The following is a 13,184-nucleotide window of genomic DNA, read 5'->3' as shown; positions in this document are numbered from 1 at the left end:
TGCGGGGTCGTGCATCAAGAGGAGAAATGTGTAATTAGCAAACTTTGAACACAAGTGAGCTTGCAAATTTCCTTTTTGCTAGCTTGCAAATTTCCTAAATTTCTTTTTTGGTAACCGAGAGTTTTTCTTTAACAAAGTTCCTTCTGGGATTTCCTTTTGTCATCCTCTCACATGAAGAAAGATAAGTACATGGCTGACAAAACTTAACACTAGATTCAAGGACCAAAATAATAATTTCCCATTAAACAAATGTAATTAAATTATCAAATGGTAAGATGTGTCAACTGTCTATATATGATGGTTCCGTTTCCAGTGTGATAGAAATGTATGCACGTAAAAATAATCTTATGGAAAGGATAATGCCTATCTACATACATGTGCCAGCAAGCCTACTTGGTTTTCCCCCTCATCTTCAAAATACAACACCAAATTGGAACCGCAAAATCTTTTCCCTAGCCAGACTCTTCGGATAGGTTAGAATACCCCGAAGAGCGTTGCTGCAGCAAAGAGCAAAAATAATACTCCTCCTAGCAAGCCAACCTGAAAAAAAAAAGTATTTTCACAGGTCATAATCTTTTATCGAACTCCCAAAAGGATACACAGAACAAGCTAATAACAATCAGGTAAATCATACATAGTTAGAGCAGAATAAGTGACCAAAATAAGCATATCCAACTCTGAGAGAGCTCTTAGGTCCAAGAATTCTTAAATAACTCATAAGCTCTAGTGCAAGAATTCATTTCCCCCCCTCTAACATGCTAATGCAAGAATCCATAAGCTGGAGCCTGCAGCTCTTTCAAACAGGCCCCAAGTAACTGCTGCTTTAAAACCCAATCTGTTCTTTGTATTGCTTAAGTAATCAGTTTGGCAGATCTGGAGCATAATGGCCACACATACACACAAATTTTACTCCAGCTGCTTCTTTCATAGATAGCCTCATGTCCACACATAAAAAACACTACGAGCTAAAACTATTGTTTTTTTTCTCGAACGACATAGGAGAGCTGCGTGTCATTTCATTAAGAGAGGAATAAAGCTAAAACTATTGTTCATATTAAATCTGTGCGACAAATTTTCTCCCACAATAATTTCAAGTTTCTATGTTTTTAATTTAATATTTATGTAGGCCTGCAACTTATAATGCACTTTGAATTCATGCGAATGCCTACCCCAAATTACTTGGGCCTAGAGGCTTTATTATTGTTGCTGTTTGAGTTATGAGCAATGTGGGTTTTACATACATGCTGACAAATTACAGATAGTTAAAAAGATCATTTATGACCAAACTTTTAGCTGTCTTACCAGCTTCTCGGATAGGTATTTGGCTAGGAATGCTCCCCCAAGAATAGCAAAGACAGTTGCAATCAAGTGTCCTGCTATGGCTCCACTAGCAACGCCCAAAGGAGACTACAAAAGGAAGACATCTTGATCAATGCTTACACCAGATAAACCAAATAATTTACAAGTGAATACTGTAGACACAACTCTGAAACAGACCTGTGCAGCACCCAAAGCAATTGTAGCTAGCATAGAGCGATCTCCCCACTCCTACAGGTGCAGAACATTTGGGGTCAATGAGACGGTTGTTTCACAAGATCTAAGGACCAACCTCCCAAATATCTGTGATAAACAATTTCAGAGTCGATGAGAAACCACTTACTGCAAAGAAAACAAGACTGAAGGACTTCCAAACGACCTCAAGAGGACTGATCAGCTTCTTAGAAACCTGTATTAAAGTAGAAAAACTTTCAGTAAAGGCCAAAGAAAAGGCTGGAAACTTTCTTTCAGTACTTCAATTTTGTCAGGAACACAATTCAACAAAATCTCAAAATCATCGTATGCCACTGCAAAGTGCAAATTTGCACTGGCTTTCAGGTAAAAAAACATAAAAAGCAAAGAATTGTAGTTTTTGACAAGAATTCTGAACAGAAACAATAGTATGGAGAAGCACAACCTTTTCCTTGACAAGCTCCTCAGCCTCGGCCAGTTCCCCACTCTCAGAGTTTCCCTCAAGGTTCCCACTGGAACTATCAGGAAGCGCCAATGCATCTTTTATTGACTTAAAACCAAAGAAAGCCAGCAGAGCAACTGCAGCATACTCTCCTATGGGTAACGCTGAAGGAAAATAATTGTTTCACAATTATGTTCTAAGCACAATGAGATAAACATACCACACAAAATAAAATTGGAGAAAGAATGACAAATCCTACATCACAAATTACAATACATATAGTACCATAAAAAGCATGAGTGCTTCTTTCCAAAACATAATGGATTGTTTACTAAAGAAGTCACTGTACTAACTTGTTTGAAACTGTGCTGGTACAGACTGGAAAACCCGTCCAATTATAACACTCACAATAGTCATCAGGGAAAGAGCAGCCATTGACCCAAGCAAAACCTGCTCATAAAATTCACAGAAAGATACAAATGCTTTGCTAAAAAAGACAAGTCAATATGATCTATAGGAGAATATTTGAATACACATTACTCCAGAACCATGCTAAACAAAATTCCACTGAACAACTGAAATTATGAAACCACTATTACAAAACATCGCTCTCAAAAGATGTCTGTTTATCATGAAACCAGTAAGAATTTTGTAGCACTAAGTTACGAAAAAGATGTCTGTTTATCATAAGTCCAGCAACGGCTTCAACTCAAAAGCTAATATGCATTGCAAAATTCCAGACCACATAAATTCATTTGTACTGGCGCCCTGTTGCACCTACATTCCTTGCCAACTGACTACTTCCACCTGATCTCAGGCTGCTCCACGCCATCACTGACCATGTTTAGGCACAAGCCATGCTACACAATGGTGCTAGAATCTACACCCTAGCCAGTGGCCAGTGGTACACACCAAACGTGAGAGTGATGTCACATGTAACAGGATTGCAACACCATTCACAGTATGTCAAGATCACTTAGTTCTTTTTCCTTCTAGTGCAGGCAAATGGAATGGTTTGAGTTGACAATGCCTGAATTTTAGTTGAAACTAGTCCTTTTGGCTCTTTGGATTCTGGAAGGATGTAGGATGTGTTTTTCATTTACAAGGAGATCTCTGCTCAACTGATCAAATAGTTACCCTGCTAATCTTACCATAGTTCTGGGCATTAGTCCACCAAAAGATTCCAATAAAGGGATCAGACACTGTTCTGCCTACATGTATATAAAATGGAAAGGTGGCATATATGCAAGACCCACTGCTTATTTCTGGGATTTTATTATTAAATGGCAGGCACTTTGGAATGAGATATATACATGTTTCTATATCAAGGATCAGATCACAGAAACGTGATATCTAGAGATAAGCAAAGAGGGAAATCAAATAGTTAGGCAATAAAGTGAGACAAATATTAGATTTGCAGGTTCAAAACTTACCAATGCCTTTTGATATTGCATTGCGAGTAGTGCAGCAATGAAAAATGTCTGCAATGATAGAAATGTCAATCCAATCAAATTCCTTGATCTACTTATTTAAACTTATAACATGATCTTCAAATTGAAGAAAATGAAACATATGATATCTGTTGAGCTTACAAAAGAAAGCATTGCAGAACAACTGAACAACATATAGCTAGAACTGACAGCAATAAAGAGACAAAATAAGAATTCCAGTACATGTAAGGCCGAAACTACATTATAGTAAGTGATTCACTGCTGAGGTAATGCAAATCCATCTTATTGAGTTGAAAAATGAAGTCTTCAATTCTCAAAGTATAAGTTATGAATTATGATCACAACTCTAGATGAAGCTGCATACTGCTAAGTTAATGTAAAGTTAGAAACTCAAAGTATGTTGTGAATATTTCAATTACACTACAAAGAAGTTTTAGGAAATGGTGCAATATGTCTTATGTTACTGTAAAGAAGGTGAAGAGACATATTGCAGTGTATCTGGAAGTTCAAGATGAGAGAAAAAAAAGGTCATTTGAAATGAATTATATACCTTATCTCCAATCTCAGATACAAAAATCAGTGCAAAAGCTGCCGTGAAACCTGATCTTGCCAGCATAGATACAACTGCAGATGGTTGTCCTTTAAATAATACAAAAAAACCAGCTGCCAGGGCGCAGAGAAGTAGCACGGCACCAATAGATTGCAGGTAACTAGATCCTGAAAGTGGTTTTGTTCTGTGATGCATTGTCAAGGATAGAAGTTCAGTGTACAAGACGCTGGCATGACAATCATGAGAAAAGAAGGGGAGGATTAGTACTCACGGTTTGTTGGAATCTTTGGTAGCAGAATTATCCATATGTTCTCCATGGTTAGTTGCTCCATCTCCTTCATAGGCCCCAGCACCAACATTTACATTGGACATTTGCACCCTAACGTCATGTCTCATTGGTTTCATCCATGACAACAACCTATATTTTACTGCTAAAAATAAAAATAATTAATCAAAATCATATGTCAATGCGTAGCCAAGATCGAATAAGATACCTAAAAAACAAAGGAAGCCTTTGTGTCAATTTCTCGGATTCATTTTGTCAAAACTAGTGAAATTTGCCGGATTCATTTTGTCAAAACTCTTGTAAAGGTTGTACTAGCGTTCAAGTAGGATGGAACAATGCATTGCTACAACTAAAGAATCTGCAACACTAGCACTCAATATCCATATAACGCTGCCATGATGTTCCTAATCCGCGAGCTATATACCGCGAAATTTCACTTCAATATTACAAGTTCCGACTCTAATTGGTCCGTCCGGATGCAATTTGAATGGTTGATCTAGACTTAAGGTCGTATCAGGCCAAAATGGAGGCCAAGAGACACGAACGGATGAACCTATCACAACCACGACGGAAGCCGCTGATCTAGACTGGAGGTCAAATGGGCCAAACTGAGACATAAAGAAAGGTCGCAATAGCTAATTTTAGTCTCCAAAGGCGCGTACCAAACCTGGCCGTGGCCGCCTTCTTCTGCTCGGGCTCGGCGGCGACCCGGCAGGGACCCTTCGCCGCCGGCGGGAGCGCTCGGGCGGCCGTGCCTCCGCCGGGCCACCGCGCGGCAGTAGCCGCCACTACCATCCCCGTATACGCTTTGGCGCCGCTGGGCTGCTGTCGGCCGGCGTGGCCGGAGCTGGGTGGGATGGGAGGAGAGAGAGGAGCGGAGAGAGCACTGAAGGTCTCAACTCTCAAGTGAGGATAGCAGCCCACCTTCCTCCACTCTTCTTCTTCTCTCTCTTTTGTTTTTTCCCTTCTCCTTCTCCTGTTTCGTGCGGCTTCCTCGTCGACACGCGACGAGAAGGTCCAGCTGGGCTCTAATTTGCAAACTGGGCCGGGCCCAGGAGGGGAGGCTTGGTTGGGGTCCAAAATTCTACCTTGACATTTTTCACCGAGGAATCTATGAATGTGTTTGGTTGGGTGGCTATCCCCCTAACCAGGCCAGCCCAATGCAAGATGCACTAGTTTGGTTGCCTGACAAGAGGACTTAGCCAGCCCAGCCCAAGCCACCCGAGGGGGCATAGCCAGGCCCAGCTAATACGGCCGATTCGGCCGTTTCCAACCAGCCAGGCCCGACTTGTGCATATTTGGTGGCCCGACTTGTGCAACTCCTTGATGCAGGTGGCCGCTAGGGTTACCGCTTGCCCTCCCATTTGCGCCACAACTGGGGTCCTGCACTCATCCCCTCCCGTCTCGCCGTCACCTCCCCCCGTTTGTCTTCCTCCTCCCGTAGCAAGGTTGAAAGCTTCTTCAATCCGATAAGATCGCTTGCCTAGCGGCTCCTTGGACTGGTTTGTGAGCGAGTTCCTCTCAAGACTTGTCACTCCCGCATGGTTTCCCTTCTGCGTGTGATGCTTTCCTATGAGATGTGTTTGATTTGCTTATTCTTGCGAGATTGATTTTGTTGTAGATCTAGCAGTAATGCTTAAATTGGTACCTTGTTACCTACATATGAGCTGTGCAGCAAGGTCAATGATGATAAATTTCATGTCTGGGCGATTGTTTTATGAGTAGCGGTGCATGGTTCTTGATGCTTGTTACTGGTGTCTTGATTTGTGAATTTGTGCTCTCATGTTCTTGAGAAATATTAGATCTACTTGATGAAATGGTACAATATGACTGATTTTGTAGATCTAGGAGTAATGCTTAAATTGTTACTCTTGTTACCTACATATGAGCGGTGCAGCAAGGCCAATGATGACAAATTTCTAATTTTTCATGTCTAGCTGATTGTTTTAGTTAAACTTATCTGAGTAGCAGTGCACGGTTCTTGATGGTTGTCACTAGGAGGCGCATCTTTCTGGGTGTCGCAGCCGTGACTTGCATCCATTTCTTTTCAAATGTTGTAGCACAACTGATGAAATAGTAGTATTCTGATATATGTGATGCTTTGTTCTAGAGGATGGATGGTGCTGAAAGACGTCGATGGCTGATTTTGAGGGGTGCATCACTTGTTGTTGTAGTCACAGCTTGGATGTTTGTTAGGTTCAGGCGTCGTTGTCTCACCAGACCACCCATCACATATGCCCCCATGAGTGCTAGAGAGGAACAGAGGCAGAACAATCTCAGTTACATTTATCAAGTTGATGATACTAGGTGTGTTGACCTCCTTAGAATGAAAAGAGCACCCTTCTTCCAACTGTGTGACCTTCTCCGCACAAGAGAGCTGCTGAAGGACACAATGCACTGTAATGTGGAAGAGCAGGTGGCAATGTTCTTGCATGTAGTTGGTCACAACCAAAGGTTTAGGGTAATCAATTTATCCTTTAGGAGGTCATTTGAAACCATTAGCAGGCACTTTCAGGAGGTCCTTTATGCTGTTGGTGAGCTTAGATAGGAGATGATCCAACCTCCCTCAACTGCTGTTCATCCCAAGATTGTGGGTAGACGTCGATGGAACCCATATTTTAAGGTTAGCATACACAAACCAGTGCATAGGTGCAGTTGATGGGAAGTAGTAACCATCTATTTTGTTTCACATTGTAGGATTGCATAGGTGCAATTGATGGGACTCATGTTCTTGCAAGAGTTCCAAGGTCAATCAGGGCTGCCTTTCTAGGAAGGAAGCATACAACCACCCAAAATGTGCTTGCTGCTGTAGACTTTGACCTAAGGTTTACATATGTTCTGGCTGGTTGGGAGGACTCCGCTCATGATGCATTAATTTTGAATGATGCTCTTGAAAGTGAAGACGGTTTAAGGGTGCCACCAGGTAACTAAAATACAATAGGATGCTCCTATTTATACCACACACAATTAGAAACACCACCTCATTGGCTATGTTTGTCATATGGTAGGTAAATTTTACTTGGTAGATGCTGGATATGCAGTGAGGCCAGGCATCCTGCCTCCATACAGAGCCACAAGATATCACTTGAGAGAGTTTGGTGCAAGGGTGCCACAGACTCCTAAAGAACTCTTCAACCTCAGGCATTCCTCCCTTAGGACCACAGTGGAGAGGGCTTTCGATGCTCTCAAGAATAGGTTCAGGATCTTGGACAATAAGCCTTTCCACCCATACAAGACACAAGTCAAATTGGTCCTAGCTTGTTGCATCTTGCACAATTGGATCCTTAGGTTTGGAGTAGATGAGCATGTACCTAATGAGTCCACATAGAATGAGAATGTGAATGATGAGGCTGTCCACAATGATATCATTGTGGATAATAGCACATGGGCCTCCCTGAGAGACAACTGTGCTGAGCAGATGTGGAATAATAGGGGCAACCTTAAAAACTAGAATATACTATTGTTATCAGTTGTTGCTGTAACATTTGTTAAGACTATGTATTGCTGCAATGATGCAGTTAACTTATTCTGAGACCTTTGTTGCACTGCTATGATGAGACTTATCTGTTAACTTTTTCTAAGACCTTTGCTGCACTGCAATGATTACCTACTTATTTTTTTATCTAATTATCTGTTACATTTCTACAATATGTCTTACATACTTATTTGTTACTTTTCTGCTATGATGAGACTTATCTGTTAACTTATCTGTTAACTTTTTCTGAGACCTTTGCTGCACTGCAATGATTACCTACTTATCTGTTACATTTCTACAATGTGTGTTACACACTTATCTATTACATTTCTGCAATGTGTCTTACACACTTGTTACATTTCTGTAATGTGTCCATACTTATCATAGTCAGGGATGGATGATGGTATCTTTGAGGGATTTGTGGGCAATGGTGGGCAGGGAAATGGTGGACAGGGAGGTGGTGGGCAGGGAAATGGTGGACAGGGAGGTGGTGGGCAGGGAAATGGTGGACAGGGAGGTGGTGGGCAGGGAAATGGTGGGCAGGGGCCTGCAAGACTAGTGTGGACAGAAGTAATGTCTGCATTTGTCCTAAGGAGGTTCACTGAGCTGGTTGGGGAGGGACTAAAGACCGACAAAGGTTTTAAAGAGGTACATCTGAATAGTGTGGCTAGTGATCTGCGTGAGTTTACAGGGTTGGAGGTTAGCGGAACTCAGGTGTACAATCATCTTCGCAAATGGCGGGCCAAATGGGTGAAAATCAGCAAACTGAAGGAGCTTAGCGGGTTCAATTGGGATGAAGAGAACTACATGATCACACTAGCACCAGAGCACTACAAAAGGCACATCAAGGTGAGTTGTTGAACTTGCTGTCTATTGAATAGTATTTTCTGAATATACATTTGTTGAGCACTACTGATTTAAGCATTACTGCCAGCAATATTTAAGCAATATTAGTATTTGTAGGACCACCCTAAGGATGCGGAGTACCTCAACATCCCAATCAAGAACTTTGTTCAGATGTAGATGATCTTTGGAAGTGGTGTTGCTACAGGAAGGTTTGCAATGGGATCAAATGAAGCCCTTGGACAACCATTTGTTGTGCCTGAGACAATGGATGTGGAGGCAGATGCTCCAGCAACAGCGGCACCAACTGAAGGAACAAAGGATGCTGAAAGCTCTGGAGTCAAGGTTGGCGGGGGGAAGAGGAAGAGGATGGTAAGCGAAGACGATGCTTCACTGATGCATGCAATGACTGATGCTATCTGGGGATTTGCAGCTGCTATGCAAGACGCTGCTCATGCTGAAGTGTACCCTGGAACATATGAAGCATGCATGAACACTCCAGGTTTTCCAAGAGCTCTGTTGATGAAAGCTTTGAACCACATGACCGCAAACAAAGCTACTGCTATTCAGTTTGTGAAGATGTCACCAGAAGATAGAGACATGTGGATGAGAACCTACCTGGAAGACAATAACCTTCTGTGATCATAAGGAAAGCTACCTGGAAGATGTCTATGAATGTCATGTGGACATAAGGTTTTGCAGCTTAAGTAGGAGATGAACTTCTTTGATAACACAGGTTTTGTAGCTTAAGTAGGGTATCTGTTACTTGTGTTGTGTTGAATCTGTTACTTGTGAGATGAATCTGTTACTTTTGTGAGGCACTAGAAATCTTGCTCATATATCTTTGTTACCTCTGAACTTTTGTTAGTAGTAGTAGCCTGTTCCAAATGCACTGAATACTCTCCTTATATCAAACAGGTAATTGTTCCTTACTTTATGGTAGCACTGAATACTCTCCTTATGCTTACACTGAATACTTATCATATGACAGCAACATGTTCTCAGTAATTTGGATTTGTATATTATATGACATGCAATAATGCATTTATACACTGTCATGTTTGTTACTCCATCATTGCTACAGCTTTAGCTCATGTTGCATTATCTTTTTGCATGTTGTTAGCGATCTCACGTAACATGTAAAGTGCAGCAGTATTAAGCCCTTCATGTTTGTTTTATGTTGCATGGGAGTTGTCTCATTTGATGCATAAGCTTCTAAAGGAGCTGCACCTTCCAGTCATTATATTCGAAATACCTTTCCATGCTTAACTACTAATAATTGTTTTATCACTATCTGCTCTGCAGGGTTGTGAAATCAGCTGGTCCAAAAGGTCACATTCTTAATTTGGGTCACGGTGTGCTAAAAAAACACCTGAAGAAGCTGTAGCACATTTATTTGATGTCACTAGGAGCTTGAGATATGACACCCTTTTCCAAGGTTCAGTTGCTAAAGAATTGCAGCCTTTTCCAAGGTTCAGTTGCTAAAGAATTGCAGCCTGTTGCATGACAACGGCAAATCCATTCTTGTTTTCATCAAATGTCTATTTGATCCGCTGTGTATCATCCTCGATTCCTAGTGTTGTCTAGCTCAATACCTTCTGCCTTCTAAGAGCCACTCCTTTTGCGAGAACTTGGATATGTTTTGTAGAGATATAGACGGAAAATTGATGCTATTTTATTCATTGCCTATCAGTTTCATTATTCATCTGCTCAGGAATTGCAACCGGGTTGTAGAAGGAAATCAGGGGAGGATGCAGGGAGTTGTCCGTTTTCTTCTTTGCCTCAAGCGACTGTTATTACTCCAGTTAGAATGAATTTATGCAGATTCGGGCTTGGCCAATCCAACCAAACATGATGCAAAGCCCATTATTATGCAGGCCGGACTGTTAGCCAATCAACCAAACACGAATTCATCTTGGCCTGACCCAGATTAGCCACCCAACCAAACAGATGGGCTCTAGCTACACTAACATAGGCTACATTGGGCCATACATAACTATTAGCCCGCTACAACTAACCCAAGCAACCAAACACACCCTATATAGCTTACGGAAGTTTTTTCTTCTAGGACTACCAATATTTGAGATTCGTGCAACAAGTGTTATTCGTTAGATGCTGTAGTGCCAATTCAACCCTAGCACATGCTCTCCCAGTCTCTCCCGTCGCCCACCGCGCCGCCGCATCCACCTGCACGCCACGCGCTCGCCCGATGAGGGCTGCTCCTGCGCCGAACTTGCCGTTCACCGTCAGTGTGCCCGCGGCCGGCTCCGTTCTCCGCCATTGCCGCTTCCGCTTGCCTGCCCACGGCTGTAGCTCGCATGCCTACCACCACGGCCGCTGTCGCTCGCACGCCTGCTGCGCCATGGCCGCCGCTGCGCCTCGCCTGCCCGCGGCCGCCACCGAGGCTTGCTCGCCCGCAGCCGCAAGGAAGAAGAAAGCACCCAGAAAAATTGCTTTCAAAATGTTGAGCTTGTTTTTGAGAAATGCTGAATGTGTTCTTATCAAATGTTGAAATAGGTTATGAAAAATGTTGAATGTAATATTTTTTTTACAAGATGTTGATCTATGATTTGAAATGTTGAGTCAACTATTTTTAAATGTTGGTGTAATTTTTAGAAATGTTGAATCTAGTTATTTAAAATGTTGATTTAAACTTAATCTAGTTATTTAAAATGTTGATTTAAACTTCTATTTTGAGTCTAATAGACTTTAAAATTACGAAGCAGCTTCCACAAACTACATAGGAGCTATTCTTCATGGGTTTTGCCTATCGGGTTATTTTTTTTAGATCAGTGTCTCTTTTTCCGAGAGCAACGACAAACATATCATCAATTTCTAGGTATGTTCATAGGTACGTTGAGAAGCTCGGATGGCTGTAGACAAATATATTATTTTTAGGAGTGTATCATCCCATCATCCGTTTCTGGAAATGACCCCATTTTTAGAGTTCCATAATCCGACCCTGCAAATGCTTTTTCAGGGATGTATTGGAAGTTACAGTAACCCCCTCATTTTTAGGAGTGGGTGATCTTTTGGACTGCAAGAAAATAGGAATTATCTCTACAATTTTTTTATCGTACAGCTCTCAACGTGGTAGCAATCAAGCTTTTTTCACATGATTTGTTTGACTCGAAGCTTTCTGCATGCACACTTAGGGGGTGTTTGGGAGAGGGGTTCTAAATTTTAGCACTCCCATTTTAATCACTTTTAGCCACTAGTGCTCCCAAACACCTAGGCTAAAATGGAGGGGCTAAATTTTAGCCCCCCATAATCCATTAGCCCCTCAAGAGGTACTAAAATGGACTAAAGGGGCCAAAAGTGGTCCCCCTTATCCAAATTCCTCCCCTTGCCCCTCTCTCTCCTCCCTCTCACTCCTCCAACATGGGTAAATAGGTCTTTTGTCAATATAAGTGCTAAACTTTAGCCCCCTACCCAAACACCCCAAGGCTAAATTTTAGCCCCCATCAGATGGATGCAGCGCTGAAAGCGGTGGTAATTAATGATATTGTACATGGGTCAGATGACCGATGAGGCCATGATCCTGAACCAAATAAATCAACTAATTAAACATGCTCCCTCCACGTATTCAATGTTAGTTGCACACACGTATTCAAAGTTTCATACTAATAAAGTCAAAAGAGAAAATCATCCTCTTCCTTGCGTGGCCCTCCCTAGGGCTTTGCACCACCGCCGAACATCCATCCATTGTTAGTGTACTCTTGCAGCCACCGCCTCTGACCATTTCGCCTGCTCTCCCCTTTAGCCCAGTAGTCACCTCCCCATCTTCTATTTGGACTGATCTATCGGGGGGCGCAGCCTGGCCTCCACTCCTCATGGTGGTCGTTGCCTTCTATGTGGTTGCTGCCGTCGTTCCACGGTTTGTCTATATTCGTTGGTTCGTGCGAAGCCTTCGTTGCCTCCGCTCGGAGAAGAAGTTGTCTTCTGTGTGCACTAGACATCTTCGTCGTGGTTCGGCCATTAGTCTGCTGGGTTGCTTGGGTCATCTATGTTTGCTGCTATATCTTTAGCGAATGCTTTGCCGCCGTTGTTATGCTGCTTCGGCGGATGCTTTGCCGCCACCGTCATGCATGCCGGTATCTCTCTGGAGAATATTTTGCTGCTGTTGGCGTGCTGGATGGTGGATCTCTCCATGCGGATGCTTGGTCGCTGCTATAGTGCTGGATGGTTCGGGCGGATGCTTTGCCACTGCATTTATGCTGTTGTGATGGATGTTCGTCTCCCTAGATGGATGCTTTGCCAGTGGTGCTATGTTTAGAATGTTTTGCAATCTATATAGGCAACCAGCGAGGGTGATGATGTATCTTTTCATAGCTTATTTTGGGTCATCTAGTTAGGTTGTTGGGGTTGAGGGATGTCCTTTCTTATTCTTGTTGCTTTAGTTCGCTTGCCTCTAGCTTGGTGGTTTGTAACTTTGCGCTACGAGGATTCTCTCTTAGCTGCAACGTTGTAATTCTCTTCCTCTCAATGAATGTGCTAAGATAGGGCCATGAAAAAAATCACATTAGTTGAACCCTCCCCGAAACACAACCACACCGGAGCCCAAGCGTGAATCATGATAAGAATTACGGGGCTAGAAAAGTTGATCAAGTTTGGACTTTGGGGAGAGA

The 13,184-nt window shown here is 42.4% G+C and overlaps 1 protein-coding gene across 3 annotated transcripts; it reads right to left on the bottom strand.

The window, feature by feature from the left end:
* Positions 1-214: 214 nt before the first annotated feature.
* On the bottom strand, positions 215-5,177 carry LOC101784513 (GDT1-like protein 2, chloroplastic). Of its 3 annotated transcripts, none has more exons than XM_004975139.3 (10): positions 4,901-5,177; positions 4,224-4,383; positions 3,953-4,136; positions 3,385-3,432; positions 2,305-2,401; positions 1,955-2,115; positions 1,661-1,726; positions 1,498-1,548; positions 1,303-1,407; positions 215-540 (listed from the first exon to the last, which is right to left on the bottom strand). In XM_004975139.3, the coding sequence occupies exons 1-10, from the start codon at positions 5,031-5,033 to the stop codon at positions 475-477; spliced, it is 1,071 nt and encodes a 356-aa protein (XP_004975196.1). In that variant the 5' UTR covers positions 5,034-5,177; the 3' UTR covers positions 215-474. The 3 variants fall into 3 exon arrangements, with proteins under 3 accessions (XP_004975196.1, XP_004975197.1, XP_022684352.1); XM_004975140.2 differs by having other exon boundaries at positions 4,224-4,380; positions 4,901-5,176; XM_022828617.1 differs by having other exon boundaries at positions 4,224-4,380; positions 4,906-5,031.
* Between the last annotated feature and the right edge of the window lie 8,007 nt (positions 5,178-13,184).

This window comes from Setaria italica, chromosome VII (genome assembly GCF_000263155.2).
Source record: "Setaria italica strain Yugu1 chromosome VII, Setaria_italica_v2.0, whole genome shotgun sequence".
Classification (NCBI taxonomy): domain Eukaryota; kingdom Viridiplantae; phylum Streptophyta; class Magnoliopsida; order Poales; family Poaceae; genus Setaria; species Setaria italica.
Note: the sequence above shows the minus strand (reverse complement) of the source record. Positions and strands in the feature narration are given on the sequence as shown.

What these genes read in the sequence shown, in the direction of transcription:
- LOC101784513 (XM_004975139.3), bottom strand. Translation starts at nt 5,033, where the DNA reads ATGGTAGTGGCGGCTACTGCCGCGCGGTGGCCCGGCGGAGGCACGGCC. An exon ending in GGCGGCCACGGCCAGGTTTG is followed by an intron (nt 4,384 to 4,900) that starts GTACGCGCCTTT and finishes TTTTATTTTTAG; the next exon opens with CAGTAAAATATAGGTTGTTG. An exon ending in ACCAAAGATTCCAACAAACC is followed by an intron (nt 4,137 to 4,223) that starts GTGAGTACTAAT and finishes AATGCATCACAG; the next exon opens with AACAAAACCACTTTCAGGAT.